General features: G+C 44.0%; 1 protein-coding gene across 1 annotated transcript in view; it reads right to left on the bottom strand.

Moving 5' to 3' along the window:
• Positions 1 to 21,979: 21,979 nt before the first annotated feature.
• Positions 21,980 to 27,603, bottom strand: part of slc30a5 (solute carrier family 30 member 5) — an 82,261-nt gene continuing 76,637 nt past the window's right edge. Inside the window, exon 16 of the mRNA XM_068029444.1 lies at positions 21,980 to 25,899. Coding sequence (XP_067885545.1) covers positions 25,729 to 25,899 — 171 coding nt within the window. The 3' untranslated portion in view covers positions 21,980 to 25,728. The remainder of the gene's footprint in view (positions 25,900 to 27,603) is intronic.

The raw sequence follows: 27,603 nt of genomic DNA, 5'->3' as shown, positions 1-27,603 counted from the left end.
ACCCTCTGGGTGAAAAAGCTTTTCCTCATCACCCCTCTAATTTTTCTATCACTCACTTTAAATCTACGCCCCTAGTCACTGACCTTTCTGCTACAGTAAATAGCCCTTCACCTCCACTCTATCTAGGCCCCTCAAAATTTTGTACATTTCAATCAGATCTCTCCTCAGCCTTCTCTGTTCCAAGGAAAATAACCCCAGCCTGTCCAATCTTTCCTGATAGCTGCACTTTTCCAGCCCTGGCAACATCCTTGTAAATCTCTTCAGTACCCTCTCTACTGCAATTACATCCTTTCTGTAATGAGGTGATCAGAACTGCACACAGTACTCAAGTTGTGGCCTAACCAATGAGTTATACAGTCCCAGCATAACCTCCCTGCTCTTATATTCTATACCTCAGCTAATAAAGGATTCCATATGCATGCTTAACCACATTATCGACCTTTCCTGCTACCTTCAGGGATCTGTGGACATTCACTACAAGGTCCCTCACTTCCTCTTCACTTCTCAGTATTTTCCCATTAATCGTGTATTCCTTTGCCTTGTTTGCCCTCCCCAAATGCATCACCTCACACTTCTCCAAGTTGAATTCCAGTTGACACTTTTCTAACCAGGCCATCAATATCCTCCTTGCTATCTACCGCACGGCCAAACTTTGTGTCGTCTACAAACGTCTTGATCATGCCCCCTACATTTACGTCCAAATCATTAATATAGACCACAAAAAGCAGGGGACCCAGTACTGAACCCTGTGGAACGCTACTGGAAACAGTCCTCCATTCGCTAAAACACCCATCAACAATTACCCTTTGTTTCCTGCCACTGAGCCAATTTTGCATCTACCTTGCTGCATTTCCCTGGATCCCATGGGATGTTATTTTTTGAAACAGTCTGCCATGTGGGCCCTTGTCAAAAGCCCTGCTAAAATCCACGTACACCACATTACCAGCACTACCCTCATCTATCTTCCTTGTTACTTCTTCAAAAAATTCCATCAAGTTAGTCAGACAAGATCTTCCCTTAACAAATCCATGCGGACTATCCTTGATTAATGTATCTATCCTTGTAATGTAATGCGAGAGGAATAATTGACAATCTAGTGGTGCGAGACCCCTTGGGGACGAGCAACCACAATATGATAGAATTCTTCATCAAGATGGAGAGTAATGTAGTTGATTCTGAGACAAGGGTCCTGAATTTTAGTAAAGGAAACTATGAAGGTATGAGGTGCGAGTTGGCCATGACAGATTGGGAAACTTTACTTAAAGGGATGACGGTGGATAGGCAATGGCAAACATTTAAAAGAACACATGGATGAACTGCAACAATTGTTTATCCCTGTTTGGTGCAAAAGTAAAATGGGAAAGGTAGCCAAACCATGGCTTACAAGGGAAATTGAAGATAGCATTAGATCCAAGGAAGAGGCATATAAATTTGCCAGGAAAAACAACAGACCTTAGGATTGGGAGCAGTTTAGAATTTAGCAAAGGAGGACCAAGAAGGGGAAAATAGAGTACGAGAGCAAGCTTGCGGGGAACATAAAAAACTGACTGTAAAAATTTCTATAGGTATGTGAAGAGAAAAAGATTGAAGACAAATGTAGGTTCCTTACAGTCAGAAACAGGGGAATTTATTGTGGGGAATAAAGAAATGGCTGAACAACTAAATGCATACTTTGGTTCTGTCTTCACAAAGGAGGACACAAATATCATACCAGAAATGTTGGGGAGCACAGGGCTTAGTAAGAGAGAGGAACTGAAATAAATCAGTATTAGTAGAGAAATGGGGAAATTGATGGGATTGAAGGCGGATAAATCCCCAGGGCCTGATGGTCTGCATCCCAGAGTATTTAAGGAAGTGGCCCTAGAAATAGGGGTTACATTGGTGGTCATCTTCCAAGATTCTATAGACTCTGGAACAGTTCCTACAGATTGGACGGTAGCTAATGTAACCCCACTATTTAAAAAGGGAGGTAGAGAGAAAGCTGGGAATTATAGATCATTCAGCCTGATGTTGGTAGTGGGGAAAATTCTAGAGTCCATTGTCAAAGATTTTATAGCAGAGCACTTAGAGAACAGTGGTAGAATCGGGCAGAGTCAGCATGGATTTACGAAAGGGAAATCATGCTTGACAAATCTAGTAGAATTCTTCAGGATGTAACTAGTAGAGTTGATGAGGGGGAGCCAGTGGATGTGGTTTATTCGGACTTTCAGAAGGCTTTTGACAAAGTCCCACATAAGAGATTAGCATGCAAAATTATAGCGCATGGGATTGGGGGTAGTGTATTGCGATGGATAGAAAATTGGTTGGTGGACAGGAAACAAAGAGTAGGGATAGATGGGTCCTTTTCCGAATGGCAGTGTCTTTCTAAGTGACAGTTTATCCTGTCTCTCAGAATAGATTCCAATAATTTGCCCACTACTGAGGTTAGACTGACTAGCCTGTAATTATTTGGTCTCTCCTTCGCTCCCTTTTTAAACAGAGGTACAATGTTAGCAGTTCTCCAATCCTCCGGCATCACACCTGTATCCAGTGAGGACTGGAAAATGATGGTCAGACCTTCTACTATTTTCTCTCTTGCTTCTTTTAACAGCCTAGGGTACATTTCATCTGGCCCTGGTGATTTATCAACTTTCAAGGATGCTAGTCCCATTAATATTTCCTCTCTCCCTATGTTTATCACATCCAATACTTCACACTCCTCCTCCTAACTACAATAACTGCATTTTTGTGAAGACAGACGCAAAGTATTCATTAAGAACCATACCAACATCTTCCGCCCCTACACATAGGTTACCTTTTTTTTACATTAGAACATTAGAACATTACAGCGCAGTACATGCCCTTCGGCCCTCGATGTTGCGCCGACCCGTGAAACCATCTGACCTAAACTATTCCATTTTCATCCATATGTCTATCCAATGACCACTTAAATGCCCTTAAAGTTGGTGAGTCTACTACTGTTGCAGGCAGGGCGTTCCACGCCCCTACTACTCTCTGAGTAAAGAAACTACCTCTGACATCTGTCTTTTATGGGCCCTACTCTCTCCTTAGTTATTCTCTTACTCTTAATGTATTGATAAAACATCTTTGGGTTCACATTGATGTTGCTTGCCAATATTCTTTCATGCCCTCTCTTTGCTTTCCTAATTTCCTTTTTGATTTCATCCCTCCACTTTCTATACTCCTCTCGGCTTTCTGTAGTATTGAGTTCTCGGTGTTGGACATAAGCTTTCCTTTCCTACCTTATCTTACCTTGTACGCTCCTTGACTTCCATGGGGCTTTAGATTTGGCCACTTCACCCTTTTCTTTGTGGGAACATGTTTACTTTGAACCCCTTGAATCTCTCCTTTGAATGCCTCCCACTGCTCTGACACTGATTTACCTTCAAGTAGCTGTTTCCAGTCCACTTTTGCTAAATCAATCCTCGGTTTCATAAAATTGGCCTTTCCCCAATTGAGAACTCTAACTCCTGTTCTATCTCTGTCCTTTCGATAATTCTGTTAAAACTGTCTGAATTATGATTACTACCACCAAAATGCTCTCCCACTGCCACTCCTTCCACCTGCCCATCTTCATTTCCTAAAACTATGTCTAAAACTGCACCCTCTCTTGTTGGACCGTGCTAGCGAGTATAGAAACAGGAGAATAGCACAGATGAATGTGTGGCTTAAGTGTTGGTGCAGGAGGGAGGGTTTTAGATTCCTGGACCACTGGGACCGTTTCTGGGGAAGGTGGGACCTGTACAAGCGGGATGGTCTACATCTGAACCAGAGGGGGACTAACATCCTTGCTGGTGGGTTTGCTAGTGCTGTTGGGAGGAGTTTAAACTAATTTGGCAGGGGGAGGGGATGCAGACTCCGCGCAGAATAGGGACACAACTAAACACAGGAAAGCGAACAAGTCAGAGGGAATGCAGCAGAAGTAAGTTTCAACGGAGTAAGACCAGGATGGAAGGCCTCTACTTTAATGCCAGGTAAAACAGATCAGTTAAGGGCAAGGATTGACAGGTGGAATTGTGATATAGTAGCCATCACGGAGACATGGTTGAGGGAGGGGCAGGATTGGCAGCTCAATATCCCGAGATATAGAATCTTCAGGCCAGACAGAGGACGGGGTAAAAGAGGAGGGGGCATTGCAATATTATTTAAGGAGTCCGTTACTGCAGTAAGGAGAGATGATATCTTGGAGGGGGCATCAAATGAAGCTTTATGGGTAGAGTTTAACAATAAAAAAGGGACAGCCACATTGCTAGGTGTTTATTACAGACCCCCAGATAGTCAGCGGGAAATTGAGGAGCAAATATGTGCGCAGTTTGCAGAGGTGTGTAAAAATAATAGGGTAATTATATTAGGTGATTTCAACTTTCCCAACATTAATTGGGATAGTCATCGTGTTAAGGGCTTAGAAGGAGTGGAGTTCTTAAAATGGATACAGGAGAACTTTTTAGCTCAATATGTAGAGGATCCAACAAGGGAGGGTGGAGTGCTGGACCTAATTCTGGGGAATGAAGCCGGACAGGTGGTTGATGTGTTGGTGGGGGTGCATTTTGGTGATAGCGACCACAACATGGTACAATTTAAGCTTGTTATGGAGAAAGAAATAGACAAGTTGCAAAAAAAGGTTTTGGATTGGGGGAGAGCGAATTTTAGTAAAATAAGGCAGGATCTGGCCAAGGTAGACAGGAAAGAGTTACTTGACAGGAAATCTACAGAAGAGCAGTAGGGGGCATTCAAAAAGGAAATTGGGAGGGTACAGGCCCAACATGTTCCCTCTAGGGTAATAGGTAGGAGCAACAAGCCCAGAGAACCATGGATGACCAGAAACATTCAGGGTACGATGAGAAGGAAAAGAAAGGCTTTTAGCAAATACAAGGAGAGCAAATCAATGGAAGCATTAGTGGAGTACAAAGAGGGCATATGAGAAAGCTCTGGCTGGTAAAAGTAGGGAAAATCCCAAGATATTTGAAAGTATATCAATGGGAAGAGGATAACCAGGGAAAGAGTAGGACCCATTAGGGACCAAGGGGGAAATCTGTGGGTGGAGCCAGAGGACATTGGTAGGGTGTTGAACGAATACTTCACATCTGTCTTCACCCAAGAGAATGAGGATGTAGATATGGAACTTAGAGAGAGAGACTGTGAGGTTCTTGAGCAAATTGTCATAGGGAGTGACAAGGTATTGGAGGTTTTGGAAGGCTTAAAAGTGGACAAATCTCCAGGTCTGGATGATTTGTGCCCCAGGATGCTGTGGGAGGCGAGGGTGGAGATTGCATGGGCTCTGACCCAAATTTTTAATTCCTCTCTGGCCACGGGGGAGGTGCCAGAGGACTGGAGAACAGCTAATGTGGTCCCACTATTTAAGAAAGGTTGTAGAGATAAGCCAGGGATCTACAGACCAGTGAGTCTCACGTCAGTGGTAGGGAAACTATTGGAGAAAATTCTGAAGGAGAGAATCTATCTCCACTTGAATAGGCAAAATTTGATTAGGAATAGTCAGCATGGCTTTGTCAGAGGGAGGTCATGCCTAACAAATTTGATTGAATTTTTTGAGCATGTGACCAGGTGTGTAGATGAGGGTAGTGCAGTTGATGTAGTTTACATGGATTTCAGCAAAGCCTTTGACAAGGTCCCACATGGGAGACTTATCAAGAAAGCAAATGCACATGGGATACAGGGTAACTTGATAAGGTGGATTCAAAATTGGCTTAGCTGTAGGAGACAGAGCGTGATGATAGACGGCTGTTTTAGTGACTGGAAGCCAGTGTCCAGTGGCATACCACAGGGATCTATGCTGGATCCCCTATTGTTTGTCATTTATATAAACGACATAGATGACTATGTGGGGGGTAGGATCAGTAAGTTCGCGGATGACACAAAGATTGGCCGAGTGGTTAACAGTGAGGTGGAGTGTCTTAGGTTACAGGAAGTTATAGATGGGATGGTCAAATGGGCAGAAAAGTGGCAGATGAAATTTAACGCAGAAAAATGTGAGGTGATACACTTTGGAAGGAGTAATGTGACACGGAAGTATTCAATGAATGGCCTGACACTGGGAAGTTCCGAGGAGCAGTGACCATAATTCCATAAGTTTTAAGGTACTTGTGGATAAGGATAAGAGTAGTCCTCGGGTGAAGGTGCTAAATTGGGGGAAGGCTAATTATAACAATATTAGGCAGGAACTGAGGAATTTAGATTGGGGGCGGCTGTTTGAGGGTAAATCAACATCTGACATGTGGGAGTCTTTCAAACGTCAGCTGATTAGAATCCAGGACCAGCATGTTCCTGTGAGGAAGAAAGACAAGTTTGGCAAGTTTCGGGAAGCTTGGATAACACGGGATATTGTGAGCCTAGTCAAAAAGAAAAAGGAAGCATTTGTAAGGGCTGGAAGGCTAGGAACAGATAAAGCACTTGAGGAATATAAAGACAGCTCTTGTTAGAGCGCATGACGGCTCTGGAGCTGCGGATGGACTCACTTTGGAGCATCCGCGATGCTGAGGATGTCGTGGATAGCACGTTTAGCGAATTGGTCACACCGCAGATTAGGATTGCTGAGGGAGAAAGGGAATGGGTGACCAAAAGGCAGAGAAAGAGCAGGAAGGCAGCGCAGGTGTCCCCTGCAGTCATCTCCCTCCACAACAGGTATACCGTTTTGGATACTGTTGAGGGAGATGGCTCACCAGGGGAAGGCAGCAGTAGCCAGATTCATGGCACCGTGGCTGGCTCTGCTGTTCAGAAGGGCGGCAAAAAGAGTGGAAGGGCTATAGTCATCGGGGATTCGATTGTAAGGGGAGTAGATAGGCGGTTCTGTGGTCGAAAACGAGACTCCCGAAAGGTATGTTGCCTCCCAGGTGCACAGGTCAGGGATGTCTCAGATCGGCTGCAGAACATTCTGAAGGGGGAGGGTGAACAGCCAGTTGTCGTTGTGCACATAGGCACCAATGACATAGGTAAAAAACAGGATGAGGTCCTACAAGCAGAATTTAGGCAGTTAGGAGCCATTAAAAAGTAGGACCTCAGAGGTAGTAATCTCAGGATTGCTACCAGTGCCACGTGATAGTCAGAGTAGAAATGAAAGAATAGTCAGGATGAATGCGTGGCTTGAGAGATGGTGCAGGAGGGAGGGGTTCAGATTTTTGGGACATTGGGACCGGTTCTGGGGGAGGTGGGACTATTACAAATTGGACGGTCTACACCTGGGCCGGACTGGAACCAATGTCCTTGGGGGTGCTTTTGCTAACGCTGTTGGGGAGGGTTTAAACTAATGTGGCAGGGGGTTGGGAACCAAAAGAGGAGGTCAGTGGACAGTAAGGAGGTAGTAACTAAAGCCTGTAAGGAACTAGATAATGAAGTCAGCGTGACTAAGGGAAAGAGTAGGCAGGGAGCAGATGATGAAAGCAAAGGGACTGGTGGTCTGAGGTGCATTTGTTTTAATGCAAGAAGTGTAGTAGGTAAGGCAGATGACTTAGGGCTTGGATTAGTACCTGGGAGTATGATGTTATTGCTATTACTGAGACTTGGTTTAGGGAAGGGCATGATTGGCAACTAAATATCCCAGGATATCGATGCTTCAGGCGGGATAGAGAGGGAGGTAAAAGGGGTGGAGGAGTTGCATTACTGGTCAAAGAGGATATCACAGCTGTGCTGAAGGAAGGCACTATGGAGGACTCGAGCTGTGAGGCAATATGGGCAGAACTCAGAAATAGGAAGGGTGCGGAAACAATGTTGGGGCTGTACTACAGGCCTCCCAACAGCGAGCATGAGATAGAGGTACAAATATGTAAACAGATTATGGAAAGATGTAGGAGCAACAGGGTGGTGGTGATAGGGGATTTTAATTTTCCCAACATTGACTGGGATTCACTTAGTGTTAGAGGTCTAGATGGAGCAGAATTTGTAAGGAGCATCCAGGAGGGTTTTCTAGAGCAGTATGTAAATAGTCCAACTCGGGAAGGGGCCATACTGGACCTGGTGTTGGGGAATGAGCCCGGCCAGGTGGTTGAAGTTTCAGTAGGGGACTACTTTGGGAATAGTGATCACAATTCCGTAAGTTTTAGAATACTCATGGACAAAGACGAGAGTGGTCCGAAAGGAAGAGTGCTAAATTGGGGGAAGGCCAACTATACCAAAATTCGGCAGGAGCTGGGGAATGTAGATTGGGAGCAGCTGTTTGAAGGTAAATCCACATTTGATATGTGGGAGGCTTTTAAAGAGAGGTTGATTAGCGTGCAGGAGAGACATGTTCCTGTGAAAATGAGGGATAGAAATGGCAAGATTAGTGAACCATGGATGACAGGTGAAATTGTGAGACTAGCTAAGAGGAAAAAGGAAGCATACATAAGGTCTAGGCGGCTGAAGGAAGACGAAGCTTTGGAAGAATATCGGGAATGTAGGACCAATCTGAAACGAGGAATTAAGAGAGCTAAAAGGGGTCATGAAATATCTTTAGCATTCAGGGTTAAGGAAAATCCCAAAGCCTTTTATTCATATATAAGGAGCAAGAGGGTAACTAGAGAAAGGATTGGCCCACTCAAGGACAAAGGAGGAAAGTTATGCGTGGAGTCAGAGAAAATGGGTGAGATTCTAAACGAGTACTTTGCATCGGTATTCACCGAGGAGAGGGACATGACGGATGTTGAGGTTAGGGACAGATGTTTGATTACTCTTGGTCAAGTCGGCATAAGGAGGGAGGAGGTGTTGGGTATTCTAAAAGGCATTAAGGTGGACAAGTCTCCAGGTCCGGATGGGATCTATCCCAGGTTACTGAGGGAATTGAGAGAGGAAATAGCTGGGGCCTTAACAGATATCTTTGCAGCATCCTTAAACACGGGTGAGGTCCCGGAGGACTGGAGAGTTGCTAATGTTGTCCCCTTGTTTGACAAGGGTAGCAGGGATAATCCAGGTAATTATAGACCGGTGAGCCTGACGTCAGTGGTAGGGAAGCTGCTGGAGAAGATACTGAGGGATAGGATCTATTCCCATCTGGAAGAAAATGGGCTTATCAGTGACAGGCAACATGGTTTTGTGCAGGGAAGGTCATGTCTTACCAACTTAATAGAATTCTTTGAGGGAGTGACAAAGTTGATTGATGAGGGAAGGGCTGTAGATGTCATATACATGGACTTCAGTAAGGCGTTTGATAAGGTTCCCCATGGTAGGCTGATGGAGAAAGTGAAGTTGCATGGGATCCAGGGTGTACTAGCTAGATGGATAAGGAACTGGCTGGGCAACAGGAGACAGAGAGTAGCAGTGGAAGGGAGTTTCTCAAAATGGAGACGTGTGACCAGTGGTGTTCCACAGGGATCCGTGCTGGGACCACTGTTGTTTGTGATATACATAAATGATTTGGAGGAAAGTATAGGTGGTCTGATTAGCAAGTTTGCAGACGACACTAAGATTGGTGGAGTAGCAGATAGTGAAGGGGACTGTCAGAGAATACAGCAGAATATAGATAGATTGGAGAGTTGGGTAGAGAAATGGCAGATGGAGTTCAATCAGGATAAATGCGAGGTGATGCATTTTGGAAGATCCAATTCAAGAGTGAACTATACAGAAAATGGAAAAGTCCTGGGGAAAATTGATGTACAGAGAGATTTGGGTGTTCAGATCCATTGTTCCCTGAAGGTGGCAACGCAGGTAAATAGAGTGGTCAAGAAGGCATACGGCATGCTTTCCTTGATCGGACGGGGTATTAAGTGCAAGAGTTGGCAGGTCATGTTACAGTTGTATAGGACTTTGGTTCGGCCACATTTGGAATACTGCGTGCAGTTCTGGTCGCCACATTACCAAAAGGATGTAGATGCTTTGAGAGGGTGCAGAGGAAGTTCACCAGGATGTTGCCTGGTATGGAGGGCGCTAGCTATGAAGAGAGGTTGAGTAGATTAGGATTATTTTCATTAGAAAGGTGGAGGTTGAGGGGGGACCTGATTGAGGTGTACAAAATCATGAGAGGTATAGACAGGGTGGATAGCAAGAAGCTTTTTCCCAGAGTGGGGGATTCAAATACTAGGGGTCACGAGTTCAAAGTGAGAGGGGAAAAGTTTAGGGGGGATAGGCGTGGAAAGTTCTTTATGCAGAGGGTGGTGGGTGCCTGGAACGCGTTGCCAGCGGAGGTGGTATATGCGAACACGATAGCGTCTTTTAAGGTGTATCTAGACAGATACATGAATGGGCAGGAAGCAAAGAGATACAGACCCTTAGAAAATAGGCGACATGTTTCGATAGATGATCTGGATCGGCGCAGGCTTGGAGGGCCGAAGGGCCTGTTCCTGTGCTGTAATTTTCTTTGTTCTTTGTTCTTTAAGCAAGGAGTTAGGAGGGCTAAAAGGGGTCATGAAAAATCATTAGCAAACAGGGTTAAGGAAAATCCCAAGGCTTTTTATACATATATAAAGAGCAAAAGGGTAACCAGGGAAAGAGTTGGCCCACTCAAGGACAGAGATGGGAATCTATGCGTGGAGCCAGAGGAAATGGGCGAGGTGCTAAATGAGTACTTTGCATCAGTATTCACCAAGGAGAAGGACTTGGTGGATGATGAGCCTAGGGAAGGGAGTGCAGATAGTCTCAGTCATCTCATTATCAAAAAGGAGGAGGTGTTGGGTGTCTTGCAAAGCATTAAGGTAGATAAGTCCCCAGGGCCTTATGGGATCTACCCTAGAATACTGAGGGAGGCAAGGGAAGAAATTGCTGGGGCCTTGACAGAAATCTTTGCATCCTCATTGGCTACAGGTGAGGTCCCAGAGGATTGGAGAATAGCCAATGTTGTTCCTTTGTTTAAGAAGGGTGGCAAGGATAATCCAGGAAATTATAGGCCGGTGAGCCTTACTTCAGTGGTAGGGAAACTATTAGAGAGGATTATTTGGGACAGGATTTACTCCCATTTGGAAACAAATGAACTTATTAGCGAGAGACAGCATGGTTTTGTGAAGGGGAGGTCGTGTCTTACTAATTTGATTGAGTTTTTTGAGGAAGTGACGAAGATGATTGATGAAGGAACGGCAGTGGATGTTATCTATATGGACTTTAGTAAAGCATTTGACAAGGTTCCGCATGGCAGACTGGTGCAAAAGGTGAAGTCACACAGGATCAGAGGTGAGCTGGCAAGATGGATACAGAACTGGCTCGGTCACAGAAGACAGAGGGTAACACTGGATGGGTGTTTTTCTGAATGGAGGGATGTGACTAGTGGTGTTCCGCAGGGATCAGTGCTGGGACCTTTGCTGTTTGTAGTATATATAAATGATTTGGAGGGAAATGTAGCTGGTCTGATTAGTAAGTTTGCGGACGACACAAAGGTTGGTGGAGTTGCGGATAATGATGAGGATTGTCAGAGGATACAGCAGGATATAGATCGGCTGGAGACTTGGGCGGAGAAATGGCAGATGGAGTTTAATCCGGACAAATGTGAGGTAATGCATTTTGGAAGGTCTAATGCAGGTGGGAGGTATACAGTAAATGGCAGAACCCTTAGGAGTATTGACAGGCAGAGAGATCTGGGCGTACAGGTCCACAGGTCACTGAAAGTGGCAACGCAGGTGGATAAGGTAGTCAAGAAGGCATACGGCATGCTTGCCTTCATCGGTCGGGGCATAGAGTATAAAAATTGGCAAGTCATGTTGCAGCTGTACAGAACCTTAGTTAGGCCACACTTAGAATATTGCGTGCAATTCTGGTCGCCACACTACCAGAAGGACGTGGAGGCTTTGGAGAGGGTACAGAGGAAGTTTACCAGGATGTTGCCTGGTCTGGAGGGCATTAGCTATGAGGAGAGGTTGGAAAAACTCGGATTGTTTTCACTGGAACGACGGAGGTGGAGGGGCGACATGACAGAGGTTTACAAAGTTATGAGCGGCATGGACAGAGTGGATAGTCAGAAGCTTTTTCCCAGGGTGGAAGAGTCAGTTACTAGGGGACATAGGTTTAAGGTGTGAGGGGCAAAGTTTAGAGGGGATGTGTGAGGCAAGTTTTTTTACACAGAGGGTGGTGAGTGCCTGGAACTTGCTGCCAGGGGAGGTGGTGGAAGCAGATACGATAGCGACGTTTAAGAGACATCTTGACAAATATATGAATAGGAAGGGAATAGGAAGGGAATAGAGGGATATGGGCCCCGGAAGTGCAGAAGGTGTTAGTTTCGGCAGGCATCAAGATCGGCGCAGGCTTGGAGGGCCGAATGGCCTGTTCTTGTGCCGTACTGTTCTTTGCTCTAACAAAGGGACCTTGGCGTGTTTGTCCATAGACCTCTGAAGGTAGAAGGGCAGGTTAATAGGGTGGTGAAAAGGCATATGGGACATTTGCCTTTATCAATCGAGGCATAGGTTACAAAAGAAGGGAGGTCATGTTGGGGTTGTGTAGAACTTTGGTAAGGCCACATCTGGAGTACTGTGTGCAATTCTGGTCGCCACATTATCGGACGGATGTGATTGCAATGGAGGGGGTGCAGAGCCAATTCGCCAGGATGTTGCCTGGGATGGAATATTTAAGCTATGAAGAGAGTTTGGATAGGCTTGGGTTGTTTTTGCTGGAGCAGAGAAGACTGAGGGGTGACCTGATCGAGGTGTACAAGATTATGAGGGGCATGGACAGGGTGGATAGGGAGCAGCTGTTCCCCTTAGTTGAAGGGTCAGTTACGGGGGTCACAAGTTTAAGGTGCGGGGTGGGAGGGGGATTTGAGGAAGGACCTTTTTACCCAGAGGCTGGTGACGGTCTGGAATGCACTGCCTGGGAGTGTGGTAGAGGCAGGTTGCCTCACATCCTTTAAAAAGTACCTGGATGAGCACTTGGCACATCATAACATTCAAGGCTATGGACCAAGTGCTGGCAAATGGGATTAGGGAGACAGGTCAGGTGTCTTTAATGCATCGGTGCAGACTTGATGGGCCGAAGGGCCTCTTCTGCACTATATTATTCTGTGATTCTGTGGACCTGCAACATACTGAGCAAAAATGTTCTCCTGAATGCACCTCAAGAATTCTGCTCCCTCAATTCCTTTCACACTAAAGCTATCCTAGTTAATATTGGGGTAGTTAAAATCCCCTGCTATTACTGCCCTATTGTTCTTGCACTTCTCAGAGATTTGCCTGCATATCTGCTCTTCTAGCTCCCTCTGACTGTTTGGGGGTCTATAGTACACTTCCAACAGTGTGATTGCCCCTTTTTTGTTCCTTAGCTCAATCCATAAGATCCATTTGATGAACCTTCCAACATATCATCCCTCCTCACAGCTGTAATAGTTTCCCTGACCAAAAATGCCACTCACCCTCCTTTCTTATCCCCCTCCCTTCCACGTCTGAAAACCCTCTAACCAGGACCGTTGAGCTGCCATTCCTATCCCTCCTTGAGCCATGTTTCTGTAATAGCTATGATATCCTATTGGGTCTAACTTCAGATGGGAGTTAATGTAGGAGTAGAAGATATTATGTGCATCCTTTCCACTTGCCAGAGCAGCTTGCAGCAGTTTCTGTGTGTTTGCAGGTGTGCACCTCTAATTTCACTCCATTTCTCTGTGAGGGATTTATGAACATACGGAAAGCAATGGAATGACTGGAGTCTTCCAGTTGGCTGCCTCTCATTGTGGTCCCATACCCACACACCCAAGCCTCTCAAGGCATTGATGAATTGCAGGTGCTATATTGTCAAAATGTGGCTCCAGCTGTTGTAGAACAAACTCATCACCCTGCACCCATTGATCAAGCCCACAACCATCCTAACAGAGCTGCTCAATGCAGCAGCACTGTTCTTCTTCTCATTGGGAAGATTTAAACAAAGCCTTAGGTTATGAAGTAGGACAAGTTCATCTTATAGTATCACTAAGGGCTTGGATCACATTTGCAATGTAAATAGGCACTGATTAAATATTGATCGTTTTATTTTTCCTTCGTGTTGACAGTGTTTGCAGGGTAGAATAGAAAGTTGATAAGTGCTGGGAGAAACTAAAAGATGTCAATTCATCTTGAATGGAGGGAATGTTCAACATGTTCTTCGGGCTACTAGGTATGGCTTTTCATAGCAAAAATAAATTTGGTCAGTGAATTTAACAGAGTCATAGAATTCGCAGAATCACAGAATTGCTACAGTGCAGAAGGAGACCATTCAGCCCATCGTGTCTGCATTAGCTCTCTGAATGAGCAATTCACCTAGTGCCACTACTCTGCCTTTTCCCCGTAACCCTGCACATTCTTCCTTTTTATATAACAGTTTAATTCCCTTTTGAATGCTTCAATTGAATCTGCCTCCACCACACTCTCAGGCAGTGCATTCCAGACCTTAACCACTTGTTGCATGGAAAAGCTTTTCCTCATGTTGCTTTTACCAATTATTTTAAATCTGTGTCCTCTTATTCGCGATCCTTTCACAAGTGGGAACAATTTCTCCCTATCTACTCTGTCCAGACCCCTCATGATTTTGAATACCTTTATCAAATCTCCTCTCAGCCTTCTCTTCAAGAAAAACAGTCCCAACTTCTCCAATCTATCTTCATAACTGAAGTTCCTCATCCCTGGAACCATTCTCTTGAATGTTTTCTGCACCCCCTCTAATGCCTTCACAACTTTCCTAAAGTGTGGTGCCCAGAACTGGATACAATTCTCCAGTTGAAGCTGTACCAGTGTCCTTTGCAAGTTCAACATCACCTCCTTGCTCTTGTACTCTATGCCCCTATTAATAAAACCCAGGATACTGTACGCTTTATTAACCGCTCTCTCAACCTGTCCTACCACCTTCAATTCCAAATTTCATATCGTCCGCAAACTTTGAAATTGTGCCCTGTACACCAAGGTCATTAAAACATATATCAGGAAAAGCAAGGGTCCCAACACTGACCCCGGGGACCTCCACTATGAACCCTCTTCCAGCTTGAAAAACATCCATTAACTACTATTCTTTGTTTCCTGTCACTCAGTCAATTCCGTATCTATGTTGCTACTGTCCTGTTTATTCCATAAGCTATAACTTTGCTCACAAATCTGTTGTACAGTACTGTATCAAATACCTTTTGGAAGTCCATGTACACCATATCAACAGCATTGCCCTCATCAACCCTCTCTGTTACCTCTTCAAAAAACTCCAACAAATTAGTTAAACATGATTTTCCCTTCAGAAATCCATGCTGGCTTTCGTTAATTAACCCGCATTTGTCCATGTGACTATTAATTTTGTCCCGAATTACTGGGCTGGATTTTATTAGTGTGGCATGCTCTGCGGGGGCACACTGTGAGAGTGGCGGCCTTCCGATATGGAAGTGCCGCTGCACAGTCCCCGCGATATTACGTGTGGGGGCTGATCTAAATAGAGGGGGCGAGGCGGCTGCCCCCGATGACATAGAGAGGACGGCTGCTGTGGCCCCGGCAACAGCGTCACCGCGCAGGCGCCATTTTTAAAGGGTTTTAAGGCCTTAGCAGATTTTAATTTTTAATGTTAATGTAGTCCTGATTTATTTAACAACCCCCTCAATGGTCTTTTAATTGGCCCTTATTAACAAAATTTACTTTATTCCCTACCTGAACATTCCCCCCCCAACCTTCTAACATTTACCCTTAAACCCCTTCCCACCATCCCCAACGCTAATTAAAATGGTTTTCCCTGCTTCCCCACCCCTCCTGCCATGAAAATCTTCACCTTGGAACTCCATAGCGTTCCGAAGGCGCACGAGCTGCGTTCGGCAGCAGTAAGATCAGCATGGGACGGCCGCCGCTGGCAGGTAGGTCAATTTACATAACATTATTCTTTATTTATATATTTAGATGAAGGCTATACTGCCAAGTGGCAGGGGGTGGCCACACTGAGGTCCCCCCGCTGCCGGTAATATGCGGTGGCCCTTCTTGACGTCAGGGGTCGAGGCGGGCCTCTCCCCAATGAATTTTACAGGCCCCCCTGCCACAACCCACAGTGCCGAGGGGCTGGTAAAATTCAGCACATTCTTTCTAGAATTTTCCCACCAACGAAGTTAAACTGACTGGCCTGTAGTTGCTGGGCTTATCTTTATACCCTTTTTTGAACAAGGGTGTAACGTATGCAATTCTCCAGTCCCCTGTCACCACCCCCGAGTCTAAGGAAGACTGAAAAATTATGGCCAGTGCCTCTGCAATTTCCACTCTCACTTCTCTCAGTATCCTTGGATGCATCTTTTATAGTCCTGGTGTCTTATCCACTTTAAGTACAGACGGCCTATCCAATACTCCTCCTTATCAATTTTAAGCCCTTCTAGTGCCCGAAATACCTCCTCTTTCACAATTGCCTGCATTACATCTTCTTCCTTTGTAAGACAGATGCAAAGTATTCATTTCATATCTCAGCTGTGCCCTCTGCCTCCATGCGCAAATCCCCTTTTTGGTCCTGAATCGGCCCCACTCCTCTTATCACCATTTAACTATTTATATGTCTACAGAAAACTTTGAGATTTCCTTTTTGGCCAGCTCTTTTCATCCTTTGCTACTCTTATTTGCTTTTTCACTTCCCCTCTGAACCTTTTGTATTCAGCCTGGTTCTCAATGGTATTTTCTACCTGGAATCTGTTGCAAGCACACTTTTTCTTTGTTATCTTAATCTTTATCTCTTTTGTCATCCAGGGAACTCTGGATTTGTTTACCCTACCTTTCCCCTTCAAGGGAACATACGTTGACCATGCCCGAATTATCTCTTCTTTGAAGGTAGCCCATTGTTCAATTACGGTTTTATTCGTCCCTGATCCGTTCTTACCCCATTTTTAAAAAATTTGTTAATGAGATGTGGGAGACTCTGGCAAGGCCAGCATTTATTGCCCATCCCTAATTGCCCTTGAGAAGGTGGTGGTGAGCTGCCTTCTTGAACTGCTGCAGTCCATGTAGGGTAAGTACATTCACAGTGCTGTTAGGAAGGGAGTTCCAGAGTTTTGACCCAGCGACAGTGAAGGAACGGTGATACAGTTCCAAATCAGGCTGGTATGTGGCTTAGAGGGTAACTTGCAGATGGTGGTGTTCCCATGCATCTACTGCATATGTCCTTCTAGGTGGCAGAGGTTGCTGGTTTGGAAGGTGCTGTCAAAGGAGCCTTGGTGCATTGCTGCAGTGCATCTTGTAGATGGTACATACTGCTGCCACCGTGCGTCGGTAGTGAATGGCTGTGGATGGGGTGGCAATTAAGCGGGCTGCTTTGTCCTGGATGGTGTTGAGCTTCTGGAGTGTTGTTGCAGCTGCACCCACCCAGGCAAGCGAAGAGTATTCCATCACACACCTGACTTGTGCTTTATAGATGGTGGACAGACTTTGGGGAGTCAGGAGGTGCATTACTCACTGCAGGATTCCTAGTCTCTAAACTGCTCCTGTAGCCACTATATTTATATGGCTACTCCAGTTCAGTTTCTGGTCAATGTTAACTCCCAGGATGTTGATAGTGAGGGAATTCAGTGATCGTAATGCCATTGAATGTCAAGGGGAGATGGTTAGATTCTCTCTTGTTGGAGATCGTCATTGCCTGCCACTTGTGTTATGTGAAGTCGGCTTTCCCCAGTTAATTATTCTTACTCTCAATTGTTGTTTGTCCTTTTCCATAGTTAGCCTAAACCTTATGATGCAAAGATCATTGCCACCTAAATGTTTTCCGACTGACACTTGATCCACTTGGCCCACCTCATTCCCAAGAACCAGGTTTAGCAGTGCCTCCTTTCTCATGGGACTAGAAATATACTGCTGTAGAAAAGTTTCCAAACACACTATAAGAACTCTTGCCTCTCACTGCTTTTTACACTACTACTATCACAGTCTATGTTCTTCTAATTAAAGTCCCCCACTATAACGCCATGTGACGAAGATAGTGTGGAGAAGTTCGAACTGTTTTTCTTGAAGGCTGAGAGAAGATTTGATTGAGGTATTCAAAATCACAAGGTGTCTAGACAGAGTAGATAGGGAGAAACTGTTCCCATTCGTGAAAGGATCAAAACAAGAGGGCACAGATTTAAAATAATTGGTAAAAGAAGCAAAAGAGACAAGAAAAACTTTTTCACGCGAGTGGTTAAGGTCTGAGAGTGTGGTGGAGGCAGGTTCAATTGAAGCATTCAAAAGGGAATTAGACGGTTATATGAAAACGAAGAATGTGCAGGGTTACAGAAAGAAGGCAGGGTAGTGGCACTAGGTAAAATGCTCATTAGGAGAGCTGGTGCATATATGATGGGCTGAATAGCCTCCTTCTGCACTGTAGCAATTCTGTGACAGAATTCATACTCCCACCCCTGTCACTCCCGTTGCTGTTGTCCGTCAGTCAGCCAGCCCAGACCATGATGGGCAATCTGAAGCTGGGGCTTCGACGCCAGAGCTGCTTGAAATTGTTGTCCATGGCCATCTGAAGTCTCAACTGTGCTCACCTACCTGCCTCAGCTCTTCAGAAGGGATTGCTGGCTGTCTTTTGCTGCAGGCTCTCATTGCAGTCCCACCCACTGTCCTTAATTGGACAGTGAACACTGAGGCAGCCTGTTAATTGGGTGCCTCCTGCAAGATCACAATGCCATGCGGCGTCAGACACCAGCAAGGTTGGGACCTGGAAATGGCCTCCACCCACGATTATTTTCTATGGCTGGTGAATTCCGAGCATTGTAGGCCTGCTGTGCATGGGTTCTTCACTGGAGTCCAGTTATGAACGGATAACACTTCTTGTCCATTAGTTAGCCTTTGACTTGCTGTAGTGAGGCTAATTCGGCTGGTACAGAATGAAGCAATCATGACGACTGACAGCATAGTGCATAATGCTGTGTCTGTGGTCACAAACTAGCTGCAAGTTGAGGGAATGGAATTCCTTTGGCATATTTCAGGAGGAGCATGCAAAGCAATGTGTGTACAGTCAACGGAACCCTGCACCATGGGGAAGCCTGCAATCCAAACAAATCAGCATGCTCACTGCCAGCTAATTTCTGGTAAAAGGGAATGAGATGAAGCTCTCTCTCTGTGTGGAGAACTTCAGTGACCTCCCTCATGCAGCAGTGCACTGCAAACTGTGGGATATTGCCTGTATCTCCATTAACAGGCTGGAAGGAGCCAGACATATAAAAAGAACAATGGTCACCTCGAAAGGCACAGCCATTGCAATCCTTGCCCTGGTCTGAAGTTGCAATTGTGGCTGCAACATTTGGCAGATTTCAGTCATGGCCTCTTTAATGAAGACGTCTCAAGCATAATGGTCAGCACTGAATCATAGAATGGTTACAGCATAGGAGGAGGCCATGCAGCCTGTCATGTCTGTGCCCCCTCTGCAAGAGCAACTCACCATGTCCCACTCCCCTGCCTTTTCCATGGAGCCCTGCAAATTTTTTCTCTTCAGTTAATTATCCAGCTTTCTTTTGAATGCCTCGATTGAATCTGTCTCCACCACATGCTCAGGCAGTGCGTTTCAGATCCGTACCCCTCACTGTGAAGGACTTTCCTCATTTTGTTGTTGTTTCTTTTGCCAATCACCTTAAATCAATGTCCTCTGGTTCTGAATCCTTTGACCAATAGGAACAGTTTTTTCCTAACTACTCTGCCCAGACCACTCATGATTTTGAACACCTCTATTAAATCTCCTTTTCTCCAAAAACAGACACAATTTCTCCAACCTATGTAATTGAAGTTCCTCAACCCTGGAACCATTCTCACAAATCTTTTCTACACCCTTGCTAATGTCTTCACATCCTTCCAGAAGTGTGGTGCACAATACTCCAGTTAAGGCTGAACTAATGTTTTATACAGGTTTATCATAACTTCCTTGTTTTTGTACTCTGTGCCCCTATTTATAGAGCCCAGGATCCCATATGCTTTATTAACCACTTTCTCAACTTGCCTTGCAACTTTCAATGATTTGTGCACATATACTCACAGGGTATCCTTTAATTTATTTTGCCTCTCCTCTCACTTCACATTTTTCTACATTAAATTTCATCCACTCTTTCTACCAACCTATATCCCCTTGAAGTTTACCACTATCTTCCTCACAGTTCACAATACTTTCAAGTTTTATGTCATTCAAAAATTTTGAAATTGTCCCGTTCACCCAAGAAAACATAATGGTTCCTGTGATGCAGGAAAATGGATTGGACAACATTGTCTTTAAAAAACAAAGCTTCTGTTTGGTTAATACGAACATACAAATTAGGAGTAGGAGTAGGCCACTCAGCCCTTCGAGCCTGCTCTGCCATTCGAGCCTGCTCTGCCATTCAATAAATTCATGGCTAAATGGATTAATCCACATTTTCACCTACCCGATAACCTTCCACCCCCTTGCTTATGAAGAATCTATCTACCTCTGCCTTAAAAATATTTAAAGACTGCTTCCACTGCCTTTTGAGGAAGAGAATTCCAAAGACTCACGACCCTCAGAAATATAAATGGGTGATTTTTGGTTGGCACAGACTCGGTGGGCCGAAGGGCCTGTTTCAGTGCTGTATCTCTAAATAAATAAAAAGTTCTCATCCATCTTAAATAGGCGACCCCTTATTTTTAAACAGTGATCCCTAGTTCTAGATTCTCCCACAAGGGGGAACATCCTTTTCACATCCACCCTGTCAAGACCCCCCAGGATCTTATGTTTCAATCAAGTCGCCTGTTACTCTTCTAAATTCCAGTGGATACAAGCCTGTCCAATCTTTCCTCATAAGACAGCCCACCCATTCCACTAGTCTAATAAATCTTCTCTGTACTGCCTCCAACGCATTTACATTCTTCCTTAAATAAGGAGACCTGTACTGTACACAGTACTCCAGAAGTGGTCTCACCAATGCCCTGTATAGCTGAAGCATAACCTCCCTACTTTTGTATTCAATTCCCCTTGCGATAAACGATAACATTCTATTAGCTTTCCTAATTACGTGCTGTACCTGCATACTAACCTTATGCAATTCATGAACTAGGACACCCAGATTCTTCTGCAACTCAGGGCTTTGCAATCTCATCATTTAGATATGCTTTTTTATTCTTCCTGCCCAAGTTGACAATTTCACTTTCCCACATTATACTCCACTTGCCAAGTCTTTGCCCACTCACTTAACCTATCTATTATCCCTTTGTAGCTCCCTTATGTCCTCTTCACAAATCACTTTCCTATCTATCTGCGTCATCAGCAAATTTAGCAACCATACCTTCAGTCCCTTCATCCAAGTCATTTGTATAAATTGTAAAAAGTTGAGGCCCCAGCACTGATCCCTGTGGCACACTACTTGTTACAGCTTGCTAACCAGAAAATGACCCATTTATGCCTATTCTTTCCTGTTAGCTAGTCAATCTTTTATCCATGTCAGTTACCCCCTACACCACGAGCTTTTATCTTCTGCAATAACCTTTGATGTGGCACCTTATCACATGCCTTCTGGAAATCTAATATATAGCACTATTTTGCAGCTATTACTGCCCACAGTACAGAGCAGCCTGCACTAGATGGTGAAGTATTAAATAGATTCAATACCTGCTTTTAATTCATTAAAATCTACTGTAGCTCATCCTGGATCTAATGTAAACATGAATCTTATGTCTAAACTGCGTGCTGACTTCTGGTTACGAGTGGTAGAAGCCACTACTCATGCGTCTTAATTGCAAACTATTTGACAGTGGGCAGGTATAATCATGAAACCTGGTCTAATCCCGAATTGGAGTTTGCACGTGGGTATTTCCAGAAAGAACTGATAGATGGCAATTAGGAGCATGAATAATGGCCAATTTCTCCACCCCCACCCACCACCAAGGCCAATTAAAACAACCATGTTCTGGCAGCTAACTCAACAGCTGAAGATTGCGGGGGTCCGTCCTCCCCGATTGCCTGGCCCTCTTCCGTGGTTACGTTCACGCCCGGGTGTCCCTGGAGAAGGAGCATGCAGTGTCCGCCGGTATGCTTGAGGCCTTCCGCGACTGGTGGGCACCGCAGGGACTGGAGTGCAATGCCGACACCGAGAATGGCATTTTAATTTGAGTTTTTTGTTTATTTATCTGTCTTTCATGAAGTTACTTTTAAAATATGTATATAAAGGGGGCCTGAGGAATAAAGGCCCCCTCGACATAAAATATATAAAGAAAAAAAACAGCTGAGGATTGAAACTGTGACTTTCAGGATATCTTATTCACTGCTTGAAATATCACTAGATGCAACAGTTTTATGGAATTATAGATAATTGCCCTTGTTTTCTAAGAAAGGTTCCTGTACGTATACCATTTTTGTTTTTTTTCTCTTTAAAAGCATGCCTTAAATACATTTTCTGAAAGTTTGATTAATTTTTTAAAGTAAATTATTTATTACATTCAGCTCAATCGTTGCATTATCAGTGCATTAGTGCATCCATATATGACACTAATAGATTGAGATGATCCCATCACTCTTCGCAACTGACCTTAAAAGAATCATATCACTTAGTGCTGACACAATTAGACAGATCATGCTGATTATTTTGAAACCATCAAACCGTCTAAACACCATTTACTTTGGAGAAAAAGGACATGAAATAAAATATAAGATAAGCTCTATTAAAATATGACCCAATCATAACTGTGGGACAAATATATTTCTAAAGAAAACAGCAATTGGGCCATCAAGCCAGCTTCAACCAGAGCTCATATATAGTATTCCTTCATAGACTTTTCTCGCACCAATGCAAAGGGAAAAGTACCAAGCTGTGCTATTGATATTTACAATCCCCAATTTCCCCCCACAATAGACATTGATCAAGGTTTAAGGGATAATTTTCAGCACGTTTCAAACTTGTAGGATTGTCAATTCTGACCCTATTTTTCTGTTACTAATATGAGCAGGAGTACGCCATTCGGCCCTTCGAGCTTGCACCGCCATTCAATACGATCGTGGCTGATCACCCAAACTCAGTACCCTGTTCCCACTTTCTCCCCATATCCCTTGATCCCTTTAACCCTAAGAACTATATCTAACTCTTTCTAGAATATATTTAATATATTGTAGAGATGTAAAATTACATGTCATTTTAGAGTCTGCCCAAAATTAATCTGTATCAAAGAAACAATGACAATTCTGACGCTCATATGGAGGTTCAATGCCTTTTCTTGTTTCATTCCAATGCAGGTACCTACCCCTACCTTTCCTTTTGCATGAACTTGAGGGTAAATGGAGAAGAGCACGTACCACTTGTGAAAAAGAGCAAAACTAGAGGCCATCAATATAAGATAAATACCAAGAAATCAAATAGGAAATTCAGAAGAAACTTCTCTACCCAGAGAATGGTAAGAATGTGGAACTCGCTACCACAGGGAATGGGTGAGGTGAATAGTATGGATGCATTTAAGGGGAAGCAAGATAAGCATATGAGGGGCGAAGGGAATACAGGGTTATGTTAATAGTTACATAAGGAAGGAGGCTTGATTGGAGCATCAATGATAACATGGGCTAGTTGGGCCACATGGTCTGGTGCTGTGCTGTATATTCGATGTAATTGGCTAAATATTGGGAAATATCAAGCAATCCAATAATTTACTGTAACCCAATTTTACTTCGTAGTTTTTGCATTGCTGTCCCACTTGGGACCTCAAAATAGGGCAAAGTGAATAGAAGGGCGTTTAATACCTTGGTTCATAAAAAAGATGGTTCTATATTTCCGAAACACATTTAAAAGATTGCTATATTGTAGTTGCTACTGAATATGGCTTAGTGTCCTATCAAATGTTACAAAGAATGTATTAATTGGCAGTTCCCATATTAAACTTTGATAGTTCAAATAACTTGGTTTAAAGAGAACCTTTCTCCATGGTTATCTTTGTGTCATGAAGACTCCCACCTGCCAAGAATGAGGCATATTAATGTTCATCACATGAACATTAATTTTACACTGTTGCTAGAGTGAAGAAATGACTTGTTTAAAGAGATCACCAGACATTTGGCTGGAGGACATTTTCATACTAAGAGACAGTGCCTGGAAAGACAATGGGAAGTGCTCACTAATTCAATTAACAGAGATTGGTCAGGGCAATGGTGATCCACATGTTGTCGGTTTAAGAGACAGCACTACATCCCCCCACCGAGAGCTTTGAAATCCACAAACTGCAGGAACGGTTGTTCCCAAATAAGGGGTTAGTCACATGACTAACCTGCTGGTTTTGAATTGTGCTCACAGGATAGTTTGAAGACAGACTGGAGATTGCAACTGAACCCGGAACAAGAGAGCCCCTCTCCTGGCTGGTTCTCTCTCACTTTCTCACAAACCTCCGGACCCAATGAAGTTACTTAAACCTCAAGAGAGAAAAGACACCTGCATAGAAACAAGTTAAAGCGTGTACTGGGCCCCAACGAACAGTAAGACTTACCGGCAACCAAAGACTCCACACTGAACTCAAAGGACTCTAAATACACCCAGCTACTGCCTCAAACTTTTCACCTTTATGCTTTCTACTTTTTCTATCTCTATCCGCGTGTGTTTATCGCGTATGCATGCTAGCATGGCCGCGTTGCATATTCATAGTCGTTAACCAAATTACAGTTCAAGATTAATAAACTTCCACCTTTCTTGTTTAAAGCTAAGACAACCTGTCTAATTGATTTCTTTGCCATACAATTGGAAAGCGGTGAACAAGGATTCGCGGGGTGGGGGGGGGGGGGGGGGGGGTGTAGCTAAAACAGTTTTAAAAATTAAACTTTGTTACGGTTAAACCAGGAAAAGGCTGAGAGGGAACCCCTCGACCCCTTTCTCACCTGGTCGTAACACTTAGAACGAGATGAAAAGACTGGACTCTTAAATAGGAGATCCAAGTTAAAATCTGGTTTCTGCAGGGAGTGATTCTGCCAGCTTTGACTAGGTCACCTGGGAAAAGGAGTAAAATGGGAAACTTAGCCCAAGAGCCTCACTTCCTTGGTTACCAAAGTGCAACTTTAGCAGGTTCGTCAAGAAGCGATATCAGTGAACCCGACTGTCCCAACCGTCCAATGCTAGCTTAGATCGAGAGGAAAAAAAACCCAAACATTTAGAACCGTATTTACCCAGGCAGTGGAATCCTATTGACGGTAAAGAAAAGTATCCTTACTGAATTCTGTAGAATGGTTAGTTTTTTTTTACTTTTCCAAACACCTTTATGGAAGAGACGGCTCAGTATTTTCAACAGTCATTAGTTCACAGTAATAGAAAAAAAATCCACAGGATGTGCATGACATATATATATGCAAAATATAAACAAATGGAAAATGGGACAAGAATAGTTAGGTGCTTGATGGCTGGCACAGACACGATGGGCAAAAGGGCCTGTTTCTGTGCTGCATAACTCTATGACTCTATAAAACCTGTAGCACCAGTTAATTGTTGGTCCATCATTAACAAAGCCAATTCTAAACAGAACAAAAACTGAACACAATTTTAAAAATAAACACAAATCTCATTCAAATATTTGGAGTTTCTATGTGGTTCTGTGTTTTCTGAAGTAATTTAGAACACCCATGCAATCTTTCCATGACATACCATCATGCACATAAAGGAAATTATAAATCTAATACTTACAGCTGAAATGTAAACATCAGGTCAACATCCGATTAATATACATTGAGAATATACTTTATGCACAATATATTTAATGTTAAAATTGTCTATTTTATAGTTATTGACAGTTCAGGTCTTTTGTTCGAATTTCTGTTCACTAATCTACATCAGGGAAAAAAATTAAGAAAACTGTTCCAAATCAATATATAATGTGTACAATTCTGCAGTTTTTCTTAAAATAAATATTTATATAAAATTCTTGGTATGCTGAAGTGTCGTCGCTCCCTTTCTGTAGCTTCCAGGAGATGTGTTTTTGGGTTTGCTCACATGATATAAGTACCATCTTTTATATATTTTACAGCTTCCATTTGTTGCGTCATAGCGAGGATGTCCTGGAAACCTGTACTTAGGCCTGACATATGCAGGAAGTACGACTCCTTCTCCACCTGAACTGACAAGTTGTTGACACCAACATCTTTTAAAGCGGCTGTCACCTGATTGCATTACAAAAAAAAAATTATATAATCCATAAATGCAGATTAAAATATTTTTTAAAAATTCCTTGCTATTATACATTGCGTTTACTGCAATCACAAACATAAATCTCAAAACTAACATTTATATTTTAGACCAATCCTGTTACCCAAGAAACAGCAGCTTTATCGGGAGCAGAGAGTGCGAGCGAGTGAGCAGCTGGGAAGGTCAGTTTAAAGTAAACTTAATTTCCTTTTGTTTTCAGCGGAGACCAGGGGGCTGCTGGGTAAGTAAAACCCTATATATTTGGGCCGTTTCTGATAGGTCGTGGATAGCACGTTTAGCGAATTGGTCATACCGCAGATTAGGATTGCTGAGGGAGAAAGGGAATGGGTGACCAAAAGGCAGAGAAAGAGCAGGAAGGCAGCGCAGGTGTCCCCTGCGGTCATCTCCCTCCACAACAGGTATACCGTTTTGGATACTGTTGAGGGAGATGGCTCACCAGGGGAAGGCACCTGGTATGTTGCCTCCCAGGTGCACGGGTCAGGGATGTCTCAGATCGGCTGCAGAACATTCTGAAGGGGGAGGGTGAACAGCCAGTTGTCGTTGTGCACATAGGCACCAATGATATAGGTAAAAAACGGGATGAGGTCCTACAAGCAGAATTTAGGAAGTTAGGAGCCAAGTTAAAAAGTAGGACCTCAGAGGTAGTAATCTCAGGATTGCTACCAGTGCCACGTGATAGTCAGAGTAGAAATGAACGAATAGTCAGGATGAATGCGTGGCTTGAGAGATGGTGCAGGAGGGAGGGGTTCAGATTTTTGGGACATTGGGACCGGTTCTGGGGGGAGGTGGGACTATTACAAATTGGACGGTCTACACCTGGGCCGGACTGGAACCAATGTCTTTGGGGGTGCTTTTGCTAACGCTGTTGGGGAGGGTTTAAACTAATGTGGCAGGGGGATGGGAACCAAATGAGGTCAGTGGACAGTAAGGAGGTAGTAACTAAAGCCTGTAAGGAACTAGATAATGAAGTCAGCGTGACTAAGGGAAAGAGTAGGCAGGGAGCAGATGATGAAAGCAAAGGGACTGGTGGTCTGAGGTGTATTTGTTTTAATGCAAGAAGTGTAGTAGGTAAGGCAGATGAACTTAGGGCTTGGATTAGTACCTGGGAGTATGATGTTATTGCTATTACTGAGACTTGGTTTAGGGAAGGGCATGATTGGCAACTAAATATCCCAGGATACCGATGCTTCAGACGGGATAGAGAGGGAGGTAAAAGGGGTGGAGGAGTTGCATTACTGGTCAAAGAGGATATCACAGCTGTGCTGAAGGAAGGCACTATGGAGGACTCGAGCTGTGAGGCAATATGGGCAGAACTCAGAAATAGGAAGGGTGCGGTAACAATGTTGGGGCTGTACTACAGGCCTCCCAACAGCGAGCGTGAGATAGAGGTACAAATATGTAAACAGATTATGGAAAGATGTAGGAGCAACAGGGAGATTTTAATTTTCCCAACATTGACTGGGATTCACTTAGTGTTAGAGGTCTAGATGGAGCAGAATTTGTAAGGAGCATCCAGGAGGGTTTTCTAGAGCAGTATGTAAATAGTCCAACTCGGGAAGGGGCCATACTAGACCTGGTGTTGGGGAATGAGCCGGGCCAGGTGGTTGACGTTTCAGTAGGGGACTACTTTGGGAATAGTGATCACAATTCCGTAAGTT

Source organism: Heterodontus francisci, chromosome 4 (assembly GCF_036365525.1).
Source record: "Heterodontus francisci isolate sHetFra1 chromosome 4, sHetFra1.hap1, whole genome shotgun sequence".
Lineage (NCBI taxonomy): Eukaryota > Metazoa > Chordata > Chondrichthyes > Heterodontiformes > Heterodontidae > Heterodontus > Heterodontus francisci.
The sequence above is the reverse complement of the archived record's forward strand: the minus strand, read 5'-3'. Positions and strand labels throughout refer to the sequence as shown.